Source organism: Sordaria macrospora, chromosome 5 (assembly GCF_033870435.1).
Source record: "Sordaria macrospora chromosome 5, complete sequence".
Classification (NCBI taxonomy): Eukaryota; Fungi; Ascomycota; class Sordariomycetes; order Sordariales; family Sordariaceae; genus Sordaria; species Sordaria macrospora.
Window position 1 is genome coordinate 4,452,515 of NC_089375.1, and position 18,363 is coordinate 4,470,877.

An 18,363-nucleotide genomic window follows, 5' to 3' on the forward strand; every position below is an offset into this window, starting at 1 on the left:
ATTGGCGGCTTCTTCTCCGCAGTCGACTTCTTCCTTTCCTCTTTCCTCTTCTTGCTCCAACAACATGACATGCGACTACCTACCTATTCCCATTGTTACATCTAAGTAGCTCAACTGAATGATGGGCACGTGGTTTGACCGGTGACAGAGGACCAGGCAGCCAACAGCCAGTCATGGACGCCTTCCAAACGAAAAGTGTATAAAAGGAAGCCGGGACCCATCGTCAAGTCGATGACAACTTCCTCTACTCTTCATCTTCATCTTCATCATCTCACTCGACTGCCTCTCGCTCTTGCCCTGACGGTCCCATCATCCACACTCATCTCCCCTTCATTTCCCTCGCCAAGTCCTCAGACGGGCAGTCGTCACTCAGTCACGCCATGGCTCAAGTTGACAACGAAGTCAAGGGCAAGCTCGTCCTCGTCACAGGCGCTTCCGGAGGGTAAATCGCACTCTTTCCCCTCCACTTTCACCGTCTTTCTCAGCATCAGGCAAAATTGGAAACCATCACCACTTCAGACAAGTGTCAATGTCATTGACTCACCCCTCACTTTTAGCATCGGCGCCGCCGTCGCCCGTCGCCTCTGGTCTCTCGGCGCCCACCTCGTCCTCACCTATTCTTCTTCCCTAGAGAAGATCCAGGCCCTGGAGGAACAGCTTTACGAAGCCTTCGCCAATGGTCAAACCGCTCATGATCCAGCCCTTTCTCTCAACCGCACCACCGCCAACCCCAATCCTTTGCCCCTTTCCACCCACAAATGCGACATGTCCTCGCCAACAGACATCCAACACCTCTTTGCCCAGCTCCAGGACCTGCACGGCCAGTCCGGCCCCGACATCCTCATCAGCAACGCCGGCTACGGCAAACGCATCCCCAGCATCCTGGACATCTCCCTCGATGAATTTGACAAGATGCTCAACATCAACCTCCGGTCATCCTTCCTCCTCTGCAAACTGGCCATTCCGCATATGATCCAGCGCAACTGGGGCCGCATCATCTTCGTCTCTTCCATCTCTGCTCAGGGCGGTGGCATTAACGGGTGTCACTACGCTGCTTCCAAGGCGGGGTTGACGGGGTTGATGAAGAACCTGGCCAGGAAGCACGCAGGACAGGGCATCACGGTTAATGATGTCGCGCCGGCCATGATTGGGGACACGGGCATGATTCCCGATGCGAAATTTGTGGAGGGGACGCCGGGAGATGTGAGGAATATTCCGGTGGGAAGGCTCGGAACGACGGAGGAGGTGGGGAATGTGGTGGAGATGTTGGTGAAGACAGGGTACATGACGGGGCAGAGTATCTTGTTGAGTGGGGGTCTGATGTAAGTGGGTGGGGGTAAGTATTTGTTTTGGTTGTGATGTTGGGCTTGGTGTTTTGGGGGATTCAATTTTTGGGGCTCACTGATTTATGACGGAGGACAATGAGAGCATGATGTCTTTGTGCGTCTATTCACTGTCTTCTGGTCGGCACTGTCATTGCAACGAGCTTGTTTCCAGTTTACCCCCTCTTTTCACCCCCATCCTGCCCATCTCGTCATCAGCCCTACGACCGCCTAGGATACACCTCCCCAGCAACAATCGCTTTCATCTTCGCCCCCTTCTTATCTCCCATGTTCCGCCCATCCATATCCCCCACTCTATAAACCTTCGGACTTACACACAAGTCAACCTCCACCTCTACCCCCCTTCTCCCGCCAAAAGAGTCCCCGTCTTCGCAATCCACCCAACCTGACTCCGTGCCAATCTTCACTTGCTCTCCCCTCTTGGGCACCTCCAACCCTAGCTGCGCCCGTTGAGCACCAAACTGGAGTGCTAATTCTCCGGCTTGACGAGCTAGCTCGGATACTTTGGATTGGATCTCAGGTGACAAGGGCTCTGAGCAAATGGAAGAGAGGAGGGCGATGATTTGGGATTGGACCTGGTTGACATTGTTGTGGTAAGGAGTGTTAGCGGGATTTTCTGGAGGGCCGGGGGTACCGCTGGGACTGGGCGCTTGTTGCTGTTGGCCTTTTCGAGAGTTGGAGGACGAAGGGGGCGCAACGGCCATGAGGATGGATTGGAAGGTGGCGGAGCGCCATTTGTTGGCGTCGCGGGAGTGGAAGAAGGGCGTTAGGATGTCGGTGTCTGTTGTTGATGATCGGGATGCTGGGAAGTGTTAGTTTGGATTGATGTCACGAGAGGGATGGGACTGTGGACTTACCTTTACTTCCATTCGACAGAGACCCCCGGCCGTCATCATAACCACACAACCCCCTCCACCCATCCACCACCCGTCTCAACACCTCCCTCCCCTCTCCCTTGTTCCCCAACGCCCCAAACCCAAATGGCTCCGAAAAGAACCCCTCAACAATCTTCTGCCAAACTACACTCCTCAGCAAAAACCTCAGCTGATTCTTCCCTTCCCTCTCCAAGAACCTCGTCGGATCCAGCTTTCCCAGATTCTTCGGCACCCCACTAATCCCCAAGTTAATAGGCTCAGTAACCATATCAACACACAGCTTCAGCTGACGGTACTGGATCTTGAGACCATCATCCGTGGCCGGCCGGAAATCATCATTGTTACCTAGCACCAAATCGTTCTCCAAGCTCTGCACCTTCTCTTTCAAGTCGACGACGTTGCGCGCATGTCTCTTGTTCAAGCGCTGGATATCTTGCTCGTGCTTTTTCTGTTGCGCAGCAATTTGTTGGTTATGCGACGCTTGTAAGGCACTGATTTGTTCGTTGGACGCCGCTTCCAGGCTGTTGAATTCTTCCTTGTGCTGCGAGCGCATTGTGGCGATGGTATCTTGCACGTCCTGTGTTTTCTGGGCCAGCAAGGTCTGATGCAATTCGGCTTGGTCGGCGAGTTGTTGATGAGCGGAGTTCACTTGGCCCTCGTAGTAGAGCCGTTGTTTCTGCATTTCTTGGGCGTATCCTTCCTTCTGGTTGCGAAGCTGGGTTTCATAGTGCTCTTGCTGGGCGCGCATCTGGATGTCATGTTCTGCTACGGTCTGGCGCAGTTGAGCCACGTCGCTTTCATGCTGCCGTCTGATGTTCTCGATGGCAGTATCAGAATGCGCCTTTTGCTTCTCGCATTTTTTGTGGAGCTCCTTATTGTCGCGCTCGAGACGGCCGAGATCGTTGCGGAGCGAGCTTTCTTGGGTTTGTAGCTCCGTGTTGTGCTTGTTGAGCTCGCCCACTCTGGTTTGTAAACCGAGCAGCTTGTCCTTTACAGCGCGCAGCTCTTGAGATTTGTGATCGAGGTCGTCCTCGACTTCCTCGCGGTGCTTCTTCTCCGACAGGTACCTATCTTCCCAGTCCCTGCTTGCCTGGAAATTCTTGGTGTTGACGTCGCAGATCTCCTCGCAGTAGGCAATTATCACGTCAATGGCGTCGCCTCTGTACGTCTTGCTCGGTTTCTTCTCGTTCAGGTATTTGTCCAGACGATCTAGCAGTGCTATGTTCTTGGCCTTGGCGTTGACAAGCTGGTTGTTGAGTCTTTCTGATTCCGCTTTGAGCTCCTTGATCATGTGTTCTTGGAATACCTGGTGCGTGTAAGTCGAGTCGGCGTCATCCTTTGCCCTTGATGTTGTCTGCCCTTGGGCAGCAGCCCGCTGCTGGCGCTCGGCGAAGGAGGCTACCTCTGGGCTTGATGGGGTTGAAGTCGATGTTGTTGGAGGTGACATGGATCTGGACATGGAGTCTTCTTTATCTCTGGCGATGCTTTCTCGAGATGCCTTGGGGGTCTCTTTCCGTGAGATCTCTCCTCGAGGACTCGTGGGCTTATCATTCCAACTCTCTGCTCGCTTGATAACTTCTCGGTCCCGATCGGAAACGGAAAGATCATCATAGAGGCGAGAACTCGACCTCACCGGTGGCGTTGGAAGCCCCATCTCCGATATGTCTCGAGGAAGCTCTGCGAACTTTGGAGGTCCATATTCTGCGACTGCCACTGGACCTGGGGTATAAGCATGATATTCCCGCTCCCGCTCCCGCTCTCGATGGCGGCTAGACGAACGTGCCCGGGTATGTGACCCCCTGGAAACACTGCTGTTCCTCCTCGGTGCATACGATGGCCTGGAATCTGAGCTCTTTGGAGGATATGCCGTTGCTGGGACAGTGGCAACTGACTTGACAGCGTTTGGACTCATCCGACCACCGGGGGATGTGTAGGTTGGAGACGACGAGCTTTCGTATGGCGCAGACCGCTCAGTTGGGGAAGAAAAGGCGGATGTGTCGACATTGGCAGTGTTGTAATTGTTATAATGCGCAGTGAGGGACATCACTCTTGGCTGCTGCTGTTGCTCAGGGTGACTGTCAAGATACTCGGTTGACATGCCAAAGTCGTGCGTCGACTGCGGGAGAGTCGGCAACCCCTTGTTCAACGGGTGCATAGAAATATCATGCTTCTGGATTGGAAGTTGTGGATCGGGAGCCGGTACAGGTATCGACAAGTTCTTCCTAACGTCCGGATGCAGCTGTTGCAGTCGCTGATGGCCTATTCGGTGAATGGCGTTCTCCAACTTGGAGCCACGAAGTTCCTCCGGATGAATCCCAGGCAAGGCGTGAAAGAGGACATCTGAGTCGATAGTAGCTAGGATATCTATGGGTATCTTTGCCAGAGCCCTTGGATGGAGTCTGAGTTGTGCAGCAGTTGACAATTTGGCGATGGTTTCCCCTGGTAGGCTATCTAGAACCCGGTGGTCTAGTCTGGAGAGGACTTCGGCGGGGAGCACTTGAAGTCGCTCTGTTGGGAGGGATTCAAGATCTTTGTTGGAGTATCTGTCTAGTTGCTCGGGAGCTATTTTGCCCAGTTTCTTGGTGGAGAGGTGCAGGAGCGGGTCGTTGTGACGTTTCCCGTCATGAGATCCGTCGCCATGCCGATCTATCTTCTTTTTGGCGCTCTTTACAAACGAAGAGAAGGGGTTGGAACTCATGGCTCATGAGATATCGAGTGTCCGAGGGAGTATATGGTATTGTGAAGCGTGCTTGTAGTGCTGGGTTGGCTTTCGGATCGTTGACATCTCGGAGAGCATGTGGTTTCCCTCGTCTGACATTCTCTCGCCGAAGTAAACAGTCGGAGACGTAACACCACACCACACCACACCACACCACAGACTTGCCATCTTCAGATGTCCATTCAAATCCAGGGTCTCTCTCTGAGTGTGGGTGGCTTATCCTAGCTGTCCCGTGTTTGTCTTGTCCTCAGTCAGTCAGTCACTTTTCTCCAAAATATTCGAACCCCGCAGCTGAAAACATCCCCATGTCACTCACCACCTGCACTCAACACCAAACACCACCACACCTCAATCGTCCCCAACCGCCCATTCTGTCAATTGGAAGCAGCACAGTGCCAAGCGACAGCTGAAGACTTCCGCGGTACTTTCTCGCGTCCGCAACATGGGCCGACTTTGTGCCTCTTTGGTGGTTTGGAGTCATGCAAAAAACCAATAGTCGACGCCACTTGGGCATTCTCGACCAGCTCTCTCGCCAATCCGCGATCCTAATATGCGCTGGTGTGCAGATTGATGCAGCGCTTGTGCAACCGCACGGGAATGGCACCTCAGCCTTGCGGGTGCATTCCATGGAATTAATTTGGCCTGTATGGAGGGGACTGGAGGGCTCATGGTTGCTGAGCACGACGGCATTGAGAACATGGAGGGGGCGGCGGAGGCGCGACTGAGAGGGGGGATGGTTTTGGCACGCGTAGCCACGACGGGAAGCTGAACACCTTGCTGGCCCGCGATAGGAAAGGCTGCGATTGTGATGGTGATACTGGAGAAAGAACGGGCTTTCCTTGAGCTCACTGTCAGTTGAACGCCAGAAGAGGTCATATTTGCACTCCCTTCGCTGAGTTGAACACTCGGTCAAATCCCATGGACCCCAAGGAAATCGAACAGTATTATCGCGACATACCAGTACCGAAGGAATCAGAAGTCAACATGTCCTCCCTACCAACTCGTCCTCCCCCTCCTCCGCCCATCTCGCTCTCCGTTTCCCCATCTTTTCCAGGTACTCCAAAGAGAGAGGTGTCGCCCGTATCAACAACAAGAAGAAGTGAGGACGACGTGGATGAATGGGATGCCTACGATGATCCTCAAGACGAGACCTTGAACGAGGCCGCAACGCCATCAAGAACCGATAGCCCCTCTAGGTTCCCCAGTTTCTCCTCGACAAATCTTCCAGCGCCAGAGACACGCATGGTAGTTGCCCTCGACTATGGAACGACCTTTACCGGGGTTGCCTATCTCTCCGTCGCTTCAAGACAAAGGGACCAGGACCTTGATGCGCTTGCTGACGACATACGGGTACTCCAAGGATGGCCAACACACGAATCCGAGAAAGTCCCTTCGGAGATTTCGTACTCACCTTCGCCAAAGGGATGCAGGCAATGGGGGTATGACATCGATGACAACTCCCGAGTCCTCAAGTGGACCAAGCTCGAGCTGGAAGACACACGGAATCGAAGTGCCGAGCTAAAGACATTGGCTGAGACGCTTTTGGGCCTGCAACTGCTCGACTTGAGCGAAGATGCTGTCATCAAGAACGATATTCCACGACACTTGGCCAAGGAACCAGAGGATATTGTCAAAGATTATCTCGACGAAATTGCTGAGCAGACCCTTGAAGAGATTCAAACCCAGGTTGGAAGGAGGGTTGCCGACAATATTCCCATCGACATGGTCATCACACATCCTGCTGTAAGTTACTTAGGAAGCCCATTCCAATGCAAGCTTCAAGACTGACAGGGACAGAAATGGTCCGATAAAGCCCTGAACTCAACATACCGTGCTGTCCGCGCCGCCTTCAAGGCCGACCTCTTCCCCAAAATCCGCAACTTCTCCTTCGTCTCCGAACCCGAAGCATGCGCCCACTACACCTTACGAGAAGCCATGCGTGAAGAGCGTGTAAACTTTCGAAGAAATGACTGCTTCATCGTCGTCGATGCTGGTGGCGGTACTGTTGATTTGGCCTCATATAAAGTCGTTTCACTCGATCTCGACAAGAAACAATTCAAGCTCGAACAAATCGGCTACCCACTAGGCGACAACTGCGGCGCCACTTGTATCGACCGAGCATTCGAGCGGTTTATCGAACATAAGCTGGGGCAGGAGGACTGGGACAAGCTGATGGAGACTGATTCACAAGACCAAGCGACGGGAGGACACTCGATTATCAAACCAAAGCTGCGCATGCTACATGGGAGGTTTGAGGGCATCAAGCATCAGTTCGACGGCAAGGATCAGAAGCTCGGGTTTCCCATTCAGTTGCCACGAGGAATCGGTACGACAGACGATGACGAACGGGGAATTATGAATGGTGCTATCAAGATTACCGTGTAAGTGTTCCTGTCATTACTTGACAGCAAGCCTCTGGAATGCAATTCATACTGATAATGTCGCATAGTGACGACCTAAAAGCCATGTTCAAACATTCAGTCGACAAAACCCTCGTTCTCATCGGAAAAGCAGCCACACAGATCCAGATTGCCCAAAAGCTCAGAATCCGCAAAATCTTTCTCTCCGGCGGCTTCGGCCGCTCCCCGTACCTTTACGAGCGCGTCAAAGCCTGGGGCATGACCATGGGCATCCAAGTCGACCGCGGCGATGACTGCTGGTCCGCCGTCACGCGGGGCGCCATCATCAAGTCCCTCGGGGTACACACCTCGTTGCCCCCCATAATCCGCCCTTGTCCACGGCACTACGGCATCAAAGTCCGCACACAATACGCCCCGTATAACTCCCATCGACCGTCGGATATCGATGTGGATGTGGAAGGCGTCAAGTGGGCGACGGACCAGATTCGGTGGTTCATCAACAAGGGAGATGCTCTGCTCCCCGGGAAACCTATGGTATCGACGTACGATTGCCATTGGAGCATGAAGGCTTCGCACTTTCCTTCGCCGAATGCAGCGAACGGGAGGGTTCAGTCACAGAGTCTGGGGTCGATGTCGCAGCGGTTCGATAAGCGTGGTGGTGGTGGTGGTAGTGCTAGCATTCCGCCACCACCACCGGCGGAGGTCTTTAGAGAGGTGGTGTTTGTTGCGTCGAGTGCGGAGGAGCCGCCAACGAGGTTTGCTGCTGTCAATAAAGGTTCGTCACTTCGTACCCATAATTCTGACCTAAACCCCATCTTCCTCCTACTTCCAGAACCAAAACTGACAATGAAACAGCCCAAGACACCGTGGTTACGCTCAAGTGCAACTTGACCAAAGTCCCAGAGTCGCATAGAAGCGAGTTCACAAATAAGGAGGTCGGAAAGTTTTACAAGTTCTGGGTGAAAGTAGAGATACACGTTACGGAGAAGTGCGAGGTCAAGATCACGAGTGACGGAAAGGTGTTGGCGAGCGCCGAGGTGCCGCTGGGGGAATCTGACTAGCAGGTGAGTTGAGGTAGGAGATTAATCGTATTGTGTCGATGGCAGTTGGACTGGAGTGAGCTGAATGGAGTTTAAGATGGGAGGATACCTACCTATCATAAGTGAGGTGTCCATCTCGGCATATTTATCCTGGGGGTTTTACAATGATACCACTTTATTCGGAGTGTGTTGCTCGGCGACTTGGACTGGATAATGGATACCTCTACCTGTGCCGGTCCGCGAGGGAAATTCTGTTTGCATTGATTCTAATGTTTGCTTTGCCTTCAATTCTCAAGCTCACTAAACATCTAGGAACACAACTGAAGACTGGAATTACCTGCCGGCCTACCGAGAACACCACTTACACACCCATTCCCTTTTCGGGATGCTCTGCGAGACGCCGCGTCCGGGCTTCCAGTGTACGGTAGCCAAGACCTCAGCCTTTCCATCCCTTCCCTCCCATTCATCACAATCACATCGCCCTTCCCCCTCATTCGAATCAACTGCAGTTCCAATAAACTATTTGCTCAGCGTCAGGGTCCCCCTAACAGAACCCAATGAGACCCTACTCGCCAATGCATACCGTAACAACCCACAAGCCACACCTTATCATCTCCTCTTCATTCGCTCTCTCACTCTTGGCTCCTCCCCAAACCACACCCGAGCCTGCACAGTGCATCCACAATAGTCAATACATTAAAGGACTTTGGCCAAAAGCTGAACACCACAACTTTATTGATAGAACATGTCCGATCGAAGACTGAACCTCATTGGACAATAGACACTCGTGCAGTCCAATGTAAAACGGGCTAGAGGTTGACAAGGCTTTTTTTTTTTTTTCTATCATGGAATGCGTTGCCAACTCACACTCGGCTGTGCGCCAAGTCCAGGACGGAAACGGGGTAAAGCCGATGGCTTACAGGATGAACAGGACGAAGTGGTCTGGTGGTCACGAATTCGATGATGGTGTATGGAAAAAGCGCCCAGGTTCACGACTGGAAGTGTGCCTAGGCGGGTTGTAGGCGTAAAACTACCTGAAGTTGGATGGACTGGAGCCACATAGGGAATGTGAGTGCCCGGGGCCAAGTTGGTGGCTATTTTATAATTGACGAGAAGGGAAGTGAGAAGCGGAAGCGCTGGCTTTATTGTCGAGTCCTGCCGTCGTATTAAGGAATGGGCTGAGTTCGTGTTGGACACTTGGACGCGTTGAAAATGACAAGGCTCTGACACTCAGATCTGGTGAGAGCTTGCTTTTCTTGACTTTCTCCACTGGCTTTTGGATATAGAGAATCCTTGCGGACATTGAACCTGGTTATGTGTAAGTTGATTTCTTCTGGCTTGCGTGCTGAACTTTCTTTCTCTTTTGAAGATCTCGAACTGATCATCCAAACCAAAGCGACACTCAACGGTTACGCCTCAACATAAACTCAATCTGTCACCGCATCCCACGATCGTCTGTGCTTCTCCACCTAGCGAGTCCATCAAGAAAGCCAGCACATCACCCAAAAAGCCATCACGACACTCCCATTTTCCTCGCCAACAAAAGCCACAACCCAAACAACATTACCCCCAGATTAAACCTCAACAATGGGCGGCGGCACAATAAAATTCCGTAAGTTCATCGGACTCAAACCGAAATCCTCCTCCGCCAATCTCCAACCTCAACCCATTACCCCCGACAACTTCGACGGCAACGACCTCAACGCCAACGGCATTTACTCCACCAACAACGGAGGCTACCACTCCTACACCCCCAACAACTATGGCCAACCCCCCGGCTTGAGTTCCATTTCCGAGTTACCAGCAAATGACTACGGAAACGGGTACACCCATCATGCACCTCTGCAACAGCATCATCAACAAGGACATGGACATCAACACCGGATGTCCCTCCCTGTACAAGCCAGACCCGGTGGTCCCAATGGACAATATCCTCATGATCCAAATGGCTACTACCAGCATCATGATCGAAGCAGCGGTAACTTATCTCCTCAAGACGCTGTCCACCAAAATGGTGGTAACAGCCGCGACCGTCGCAGCGCCAGTCTTGGTTCAAGAATAAGTCTAGGCAACTTCGGCAGCAGCAACAGCAGTCTCGGCGGGAGAAGCAGCGTGACGACCATGTCTACCTTGTCTTCAGCTGCTACTTCCCCCGGTCCCGGTGGTCCGACATCTCCTCACAATCTGTCGCAGCAGCAGCATCCGCACTCTCTATCCCCGGGGTATCAACCTAACTCTCCTCGCTATCCAGGGCAGCCTGTCCATCAAGAACCGCAATCGCAATCTTCAGCCCAAGAACAGCAGAGACTTCGGAAGCCCCTTTCTTCAGCAGCAAGACAAAGAGCCATAAGCCAACAATACCCCCCACAGACCCAGACTCAAACTCAAGCCAACGTCTTGCAAAAGCCAGTTCAACCCCCTTACCCCGTTTCTGAGCGTGGTTCTCCTCCCCCTCAGACTCAGAATCGCTCGTCCAATGCTCATAGCCAGCAATCCTTTGCAAACCGCACATCCACGGGCCTCCCCATCCTCCCCGGGCCCCACGTGCAATCTTCCAGATCCCATCCCTCCCACCCTTTTAACACCAACCAACAATCTCAGTCCCAATCTTTTACCCCTTCCTCCCAGCAACACCAAAGTGCAAACCAAGCACCACAATCCCCCTCCGCAGCCGACATCCGCCGCACCACCAAACTTCTCCGGCGCATGTTCGAGCTCCGCCTAGAACAATGGGCCCTTTCGCACTCTCACGAATCCGACCAACATCTTGTTCACGAAAAGCGAGTACAAGTGGATGCGGTGTTGAATGATATCTTGACGAATGTTAGGAGTTGGGGAACCGCCGGAACCGCCGGGGGTGCAAATGGAGGAACGGGAGGGAGAGAGAACTGGACGGCGGAGGAGTGGGATGATATTTGTCTTGTTAGAGAGGTTTTGGGGGAGATGCAATTTGGACTTGGAGTTGGGGGGTATGGAGGGGGACAGCAGATGGGGTATCCTGGGGGTAGTACTTCTATGGGAGGGGGTGGTGGGATGGTTGATCCTGTTGGGGGGAGGGGGAGCACGAGGGGGAGGTGGTGAAGATGTGAAATGGGAAGGGGGAAGGAAGGAAGGAAGTGAGGTACCGTAGTGAAAGGGGAAAGAATGGGAGTGAATGGGGCAGACACACATGTGGTATTGAGTGGAAGGAACGAAGTTACCTTAAGGTATGTAGGGCGTGGAAAAGGGATCTAAAGGGGAGTTGTGAGAACATGACATGACTGGGATACTTGATCAGGTTAGCAAAATCGTTGAGTCATGATGAGTATAGGCGTTCAGTAGGTAAGGTAGGTGGTCACATACCCTTTTCGTTTCGTCGGATCTGTACAAGGCTTTGAACATTGAAAGATCAAGATAAAATGAACAAAAAAGTTGTCCGATAGTGCCCAGAGACTGACAGACTCGAACGTCATTGTTGGTTGGGAGTTCTCTTTGAGGGAAGATCAACCACGAGCATTCATCACACTAAGCCCAAGAAAGGAAGAATTGCAGAGCGCAGATATTCCCACCTCTAGGGATCCCTATGATGAAAGGTAGCTCTTCATTTGCTATGAGGATCAATCAAGTAAAGCCATGAAGTCCATGCCAGCATCTATAGCAGCAACAGTAGCAAAAGTCTTATGCAATAATCTATACAAACAAAGTCCCTGCTCTAGACAAAAACTCTTAACACTGTCAGTCACTTAACCCTTCTCCCCTCTCGTCACCCTCCTCCTCTTGCTCGGATTACTACTGCTTCCACCAGCAGTCTCAGCTTCAGTAGCCGTCCCTTCTCCATCTGCTTCCTCATCTATAACCTTCCCATCATCCCCTTTCGCCGCCTCGTCCTCCTCCTTATCACCAACCATCGAGACATCACCATCAGCATCAGCATCCTTGCCTTGCTCCTTCTTGTCATCATCAAAAGGCTTATCCTTCTGCTGTCCTTCTTCAGCCTTCTCAACACCCTTACTCGCCGACCTAGAATGATCCTGACTTTGACTTCCACTTCCACTCGAAGCCATCTGCAGCGTCCCATCCTCCATCATCGTCTTGATCCTCCCGTCCTCCGCAACCCTCAGGTCGGCCAACAGTGAATCAGCCTCCGAGAACATTGCCCTCGCGTCTTTGACCACGCCGAACTCATCAACCTTGTACCCAAGCACATCACCCGGATGGCCGTGGCCGTGACCGTGCCCATGACCGTGGCCACCTGCCTGGTTATTGTCATCGGCCCTTTCCTCTCTTTCTGCCAGGAAGGAACTGCCAGGCCCGTGCCAGCGGTCGGGATTGTACATGATCGCGTTGCTGAACATGTGTGCAAGCTCTCGATCCAGCTGGGCCGTGTTGATGATACCCTTGGGCGGGACGAGCTCTTCCATTTGTGGGAGCCAGACCAACATATGGCCTGGGTCTCCACCAGGTAGAGCGGCGGCGGCTTGGGTAGCGGAACGGTTGCCGTGGGCGATGGCGGCCCGGATGGATTTGAGGTCTTGAGGCTGCAGTATCACCTTATGATAACCGGGAGCGTCTTTCTCGCGGATGGGCGCGGCAAACATGTTGGCGGACCGGTGGCGGACGATTTGTTCCATGGCCGAGGCGCTGACTTTGTGGAAACCACGGCTCCAGAGGACCCTGTTGGCGTCCGGTGGTGCCATCGCTGACGTTGTCACCGGCGCTTCTTGGTCGAATTTTTGGTTGGCAGGGATTGCGTTACCATTAGTTGTGGGCTCGGCGGGAGTGGCGGAGGGACTGGGTGATAGCTCATCCCGTTTACGCTTCGCTTGACGAGCTGCTTGACGTTTACCAGCGACACTTTCGTCGGCTGTGGTATCGCCTGTGTCCATCGTAGCCTGGGGCGTGTCCACCTCATTCTTAACAGTGGTGGCCGGTTCCGGGTCTTTGGCAGGGTCTTTAGCAATACTGGACTGTTCAGCTGCCGCTGGTTTATCCGCTGGCTTCGACACCTTCTGAGCTGCTTGCTGACGAGCCTGTGATGCCGGAGTAGGTTGGGGACCAACTAGAGGGGCGCTTCCTCTAGGTCTGACCGTTTCACCCGTCGGCTGCCGAGCCGGAGAAGGTCTGGCCGGGTCTTGTCTGGCCGTTGGCAAAACTGCAGGCTGCTGTACGGGGCTAAGCGGCTCAACTGCAGGAGGCCGAATTTCATCACCGCCAGATCGCACATCAGGCAGCTTAGGGGTAGAAGGACTAGCTGTAGACACCCACTTGGTGCCACTGCCGAGGCTCAATTTCGCGGGAGGTACCAGAGTAGTCTGAGTGACCGAAGTAATGGGACTGAACCTGGGGCCGGAATGAGTTGTCACAGCAGAATGTGAGCGCGGCCTGTGTTGTTGGATCGGAGGCTGTGGTTGTTGTTGTTGCTGCTGCTGCTGCGGTGGATGTGGTACATGCGGCGAATGGGCGACCGGCGGCTGAGGAGCATGAGTGATCGGCGGAACCCGCGGGGATTGAGCTTGGGTAACCTGGGGCAGGGGGGCCTGCTGTGGGTGCGGTAGCTGGGGCGTTGGATGAACCTGTGGTGCCCGAGGAGCATGGGGTTGAGGAGGCTGTGATACCTGGGGCACCTGAGGAGCTTGGGGAGACTGGGGCGGGTGCGCCTGTGGTTGGTGTGTCGGCGGTGGATGTGGATGCGATACTGGAGACGGATGAGGCACTTGCGGTGGATGTGCCTGCAGCTGATGTGCCTGTGGTGGATGAGAAAGCTGTGGCATCTGAGATGGGTATGGCGAAGGATAAGCTCTCTGTACCTCCGACTGAATAGGTGCCAAAGTCGGCGACGGGGCCATAGACGCCGCGACCGGCTGGCTGAACGGTGGAGGAGCCTGTAGCGCCTGGGGTTGGTGTTGAGGTGACTGTTGCTGTTGTGACTGCAGCGGCGGAGGTGATTGTTGCTGCTGAGGGGCAGCCAGCCCATGAGTGAGTCTCGGCGGAATCGCGGATGGCGACTGCGGCGGTGAACCAACCGCAGCACCCTGTTGCAAATGCTGTGGAAGGTGATATGGAGGATACGGCGAGGGATGCTGCTGGTAATTAACCCTAGGTATTCCGGTAGCCGCATTAGGAGCCAACGGTTGCCGAACAGGACTCGGACCAGGTGAGTCGGACATGGACCTAATAGGTGCCGGCTGCAAAGGAGGAGCATAATGTTGGCCAGCCTGAGGAGGTATCAAGACCTGCGGCTTCATAGGCGGCGGCTGAGGAGGCCTTGATACCACTGGGTGTTGCTGTACCTGCTGAGGTGGTGGATGCGAAGACAGCCTAGGCGAGTGCAGCGGCTGGGGGGATTGTGACATAGGGCTGTAATGGGGATGTTGCTGTCCAGGGCCCATGATAGGACGATGCCCGGCTTGTGGTTGATATGGAGGCTCCCATTTGAGTTGCCCACCCTGCGACTGTCCAGAGATCGATGGCTGCGGTGGGGGAAGAGTAGCTGCCGGGTGATGAGCAGGCGGAAGAACTGGAGACTGTCTCGAAGGCCCTGCAACACCGTCCAGCCGTGGCAGTCCCCCGGTAGGAGTGGGAGGTTTGGGTGGCTGGGGTGGTTGAGGAGGCGCCTGGGAGAAGGAAGCTGGTGGTTGAAGGACATGTGGTATCCCACCGGCAGTCATGGGCCTTGGAGAACCAGGACCAGACGTAATCGGACCCCGAGGAATGTTGTGATGTCCCAACCGCGGAGAGCTGACCAGCTGTGGCTGTAATGCTGCCGTCGTAGTCGGAGGCAGAGTCGTAGGCAGCGTGGTAGGAGGCAACGGGCCGGGACTCGCCCTGACGGGTGGCAGCTGAGTCGTAGGAGACGGAACGCTGGCATGACGAACGACTTCGGGCCGTGGCGGTATATGAGCGGATACCTGGGGCGGTAGCTGCGGTGGAATCGGCGGCTGTTGTTGCTGTGTCGGTTGCTGTATCGGTTGCTGTATCGGTTGCGGTTGTGGTTGAGGTTGAGGTTGCTGCTGCTGTGGCTGTTGCTGTGGCTGTTGCTGTGGCTGTTGCTGTGGCTGTTGCTGTTGCTGTTGCTGTTGTTGCGGCAGAGGAGGCGTGGGTATCGGCAGTTGGGGAGTCGTAGGAGTACGGGGAGACTGAGTTTGCGGCGGCGGTAGTCGTGGAGAAGCAATCCGCGGCGATGCAGCTGGCGAAGGACCGTGACCGGCGCCGTTGGGTAATCTGGGCCCCGGGCCCTGAACCGAAACTGGACTGGGAATCGGACCCAAAGCCGGACTCGGTTTATGTGCCGCCACTGGACCGTCCTGAGCCGGTACGCCGTCTGGAATCTTTGCCCTCCTCTCCTGCTCCTCACCCCGAGCAACTGCCTGCTCTAACGCGCGCACCTCAGTCTGAACCCGTTCATAGTGTCTCTCGTGCTGTTCGATCTCCTGGAGGCTTTGGTTGACGTAGGTCTGCTCGAGTTTCCGGTAAAGGCTTTCGATCTTGGGCACATATTGGTGGGCCTCCCTCAGAGTGGGCAGCGGCGGCGGCTGCAACCGTCGCCTTTTAGAGTTCGGAGACAGACCGCCATCGGGCTTGGGGCCTGGAGTGTCGTGCTCTTGCTTCAGCTCGTCCCACAGCAGGTGGAGGAAGAGCTCCTGGAGAGGCTCGGGCCTCAGCCGCGCGGCATCGTACGAGGGCGCAGTCTTGATGAGGCGGTTCTGCTGGAGGATGTCGGCAATGCGTTGGAAAGCCTGCTGGTCGAGACCGTGTTTGGCGATGCCGCGGAGCAGGAACAGCGATTCGAGGGGAGTGTAAGCGTCGCGGCTCGTGGTAGTCATGCCCCAGACTCCACCTCGCCGGAGATCGAGGGGACTGTCACGCCGTTGCGGAAGAAGGTGAATCGGCGCCACGATCTGTAGCTCTCAGCTAGTCAGTAACTGTGTTAGGCAATGGAAGTGATTGGTGGTTGTGGTGAGAGATGTTGTGTTGTGTTGTGTTGTGATTTGTGGTGTTTTGTTTTGGTGGTGATGATGCATCATGGTCGCAATTCTCGAGCTTGGAGGTTTGACCTGACCAGGGCACCAAATGCACCAAGAATGCACCCCTCCAAGGGCCAACCACTATAACCAAGCCACTAAACACGGTGCAACACCCCCCGCTCACGCGTCGCACTCTGGAAGTCGCGTCTTCCTCCAGATCTTGACATACCGGCAGCCTTTATCCAAAACGCCGGGCAGCGATTTTAGTTGGGATGGATGCGAATCAGGTCGTCGCATATGTGGTTGTATAAAGACTCTCTTTCGGTTGCGAAGATGAGTTCTTGATAACGTCTATTTGCGCGGACTTGGGTATTGATGGCGATAATATTTTTTTAGTTCGTCGCAAAACTCAAAATGAATTGATCTGGTTGGTTATAACGTGTGATCGCTCGTCTATCGGGCGGTCGCTTCGTGGCCTGTCGTGTAAAAAAAGTGCTCCTTGCTTGGCTTGAAAAAAATGGGATGTCGGTGAATCTCGATTTGCTAGGCGAATGGCCGAAAATGGTTGTGGTGGTTGCGGTTGAAACTCGAAGCTGTCGTCTCGTTGGATCGGAGAATTGCTTGTCACTGTCAGTGCTCGACGAATGGCAACGCAATCCATTTGCTGGGGGTTTGATGGTTGCTGGGGTAAAGAGCTGCTCTTTAGCGTCTACAGGATATTCTCTGTTAAACGTGTATCAAGGAGTATACTTTGTAGTGAGACTATTATGCTCCACGTGACTCGGCTCCGAAGTCAGGAACCAGGGGGTCCCGCTCCGCATCGGCCTGGTCAAGGTCTCCGCCCGGCAAGATCTCCGGGTTGTGGAGCCTTGCTCGGGAGCTTGGGAGCATCCGGAGATTCTGGGGGTGTGCTCCGGCCCAACGTTTCAGCCTTGAACAAGCGCAATAAACTGTATACATCAGATCATGACTGGATCAGTACCTGCTTGGTACCACCATCCATTGTCTGGTTTCACCTTTTTGACTGTAAACGGCCAAGAAGCTCAGAGTTCCGAACCTCTCTGGAGCTATCGTCCAAGACCCTTCTGTGTCCTTCAACATGGAGTTAGTTTAATGGCGATGAACCTCACCATGTAACCGCCTTTGATGAGTTTTAAACTTCTGATCTGACTATCTCCACACTCGTAGCCGTGATCGTCGACTGGGAAACCACTTTCTTTATTTGGCCGACATGACTGGGTGTCTATGTGACTAGCAATTTGCAATTTAGTGCAGTTTGTTCGTTAGCTTGGTGCTCCTGGTCCTCGATCTACACTATCGGCTCGTCCCAAAACACCAAACACATTGATCAGTGAGGTATTTCCTCAAACCCATAAAGACTGGATGTCGGATTTACTGAGAATTATCCTCACTATTTTATGTTGGTGAGTTCGTGTGGCTTCCCTAATCAGCTATGTAGGCCTTCCACGATCACGAGTCTGAAGCTCTTGGGGTTCGGGTTGGTGTGATGGGTAGAACCCGTGCTCGCGTATCATTCAGACATGTGCTGGATGGAGGATTGGCCTTGACTCTGTCATGGTGTCGGCATGGCTAAGAATGGCCCGGCAAGATGCCGGTTTTGGTGCCTGCCTCTCTGCACCACTCGGTGCATGACACTAAGGTAGGTACATTATCAAAGATTGTGGTTAACTTCAAATTCCTCATGACGCCGGGGAAGTGGTCCTTCAAATGCCAAATGTCTCCGCTCCTCACAATGGATGGTGATGCATGATCTGTTGGCCTGCATGGCCTGGATACCCTTGGTGTTTCATTTGTGCCCCTGGGGATGTCCAGTTGTTTCTTGTTTCTTGTTTCGCGTGTCAAGTGGAAAGTCCTGGAAGTGTGTCAACAGGTTCATCGCGAACTGAGGTCATGTTCTCCGTACATTGTAAGGTTCAACGTTGACTCCCCCGGATGTTGCCCCCTTTCTGTATACGTACTTTACCTTTTTCTTTAACGAACGGTATTTTTGGCGGAGGAGAGATGAAGTCAGTATTTCTAGTGGCCCTGAGCGGGTGACCAATTCCCCACCAGGCAAACCGAT

The 18,363-nt window shown here is 53.8% G+C and overlaps 5 protein-coding genes across 5 annotated transcripts; 3 read left to right on the forward strand and 2 right to left on the reverse strand.

Moving 5' to 3' along the window:
• Positions 1 to 234: 234 nt before the first annotated feature.
• Positions 235 to 1,326, forward strand: SMAC4_08180 (uncharacterized protein; the record flags this gene model as incomplete). The annotated part of the gene is made up of 2 exons (XM_003351116.2): positions 235 to 442; positions 558 to 1,326. Exons 1-2 carry the CDS (start codon positions 381 to 383, stop codon positions 1,324 to 1,326), a joined length of 831 nt encoding a protein of 276 aa, XP_003351164.1. The 5' UTR covers positions 235 to 380.
• A 101-nt stretch (positions 1,327 to 1,427) lies between these two features.
• SMAC4_08181 (uncharacterized protein) lies at positions 1,428 to 4,949 on the reverse strand. The gene is made up of 2 exons (XM_066090758.1): positions 2,201 to 4,949; positions 1,428 to 2,145 (listed from the first exon to the last, which is right to left on the reverse strand). Exons 1-2 carry the CDS (start codon positions 4,914 to 4,916, stop codon positions 1,544 to 1,546), a joined length of 3,318 nt encoding a protein of 1,105 aa, XP_065947339.1. The 5' UTR covers positions 4,917 to 4,949; the 3' UTR covers positions 1,428 to 1,543.
• Positions 4,950 to 5,685: 736 nt separating this feature from the next.
• Positions 5,686 to 8,586, forward strand: SMAC4_08182 (uncharacterized protein). The gene is made up of 4 exons (XM_003351118.3): positions 5,686 to 6,680; positions 6,735 to 7,318; positions 7,387 to 8,072; positions 8,153 to 8,586. The coding sequence occupies exons 1-4, from the start codon at positions 5,856 to 5,858 to the stop codon at positions 8,356 to 8,358; spliced, it is 2,301 nt and encodes a 766-aa protein (XP_003351166.2). The 5' UTR covers positions 5,686 to 5,855; the 3' UTR covers positions 8,359 to 8,586.
• Positions 8,587 to 9,924: 1,338 nt separating this feature from the next.
• On the forward strand, positions 9,925 to 11,418 carry SMAC4_08183 (uncharacterized protein; the record flags this gene model as incomplete). Its single annotated transcript, XM_066090759.1, has 1 exon — positions 9,925 to 11,418. The coding sequence occupies one exon, from the start codon at positions 9,925 to 9,927 to the stop codon at positions 11,416 to 11,418; it is 1,494 nt and encodes a 497-aa protein (XP_065947340.1).
• Positions 11,419 to 11,950: 532 nt separating this feature from the next.
• SMAC4_08184 (uncharacterized protein) lies at positions 11,951 to 16,139 on the reverse strand (the record flags this gene model as incomplete). The annotated part of the gene is made up of 1 exon (XM_003351120.2): positions 11,951 to 16,139. One exon carries the CDS (start codon positions 16,137 to 16,139, stop codon positions 12,060 to 12,062), a length of 4,080 nt encoding a protein of 1,359 aa, XP_003351168.1. The 3' UTR covers positions 11,951 to 12,059.
• Positions 16,140 to 18,363: the final 2,224 nt, after the last annotated feature.

Coding starts and splice junctions, on each gene's coding strand:
- SMAC4_08181 (XM_066090758.1), bottom strand. CDS start 4,916: ATGAGTTCCAACCCCTTCTCTTCGTTTGTAAAGAGCGCCAAAAAGAAG. Junction 2,146..2,200: donor TCTGTCGAATGGAAGTAAAG/GTAAGTCCACAG, acceptor AACACTTCCCAG/CATCCCGATCATCAACAACA.
- SMAC4_08182 (XM_003351118.3), top strand. CDS start 5,856: ATGGACCCCAAGGAAATCGAACAGTATTATCGCGACATACCAGTACCG. Junction 7,319..7,386: donor GGTGCTATCAAGATTACCGT/GTAAGTGTTCCT, acceptor AATGTCGCATAG/TGACGACCTAAAAGCCATGT. Junction 8,073..8,152: donor GTTTGCTGCTGTCAATAAAG/GTTCGTCACTTC, acceptor ACAATGAAACAG/CCCAAGACACCGTGGTTACG.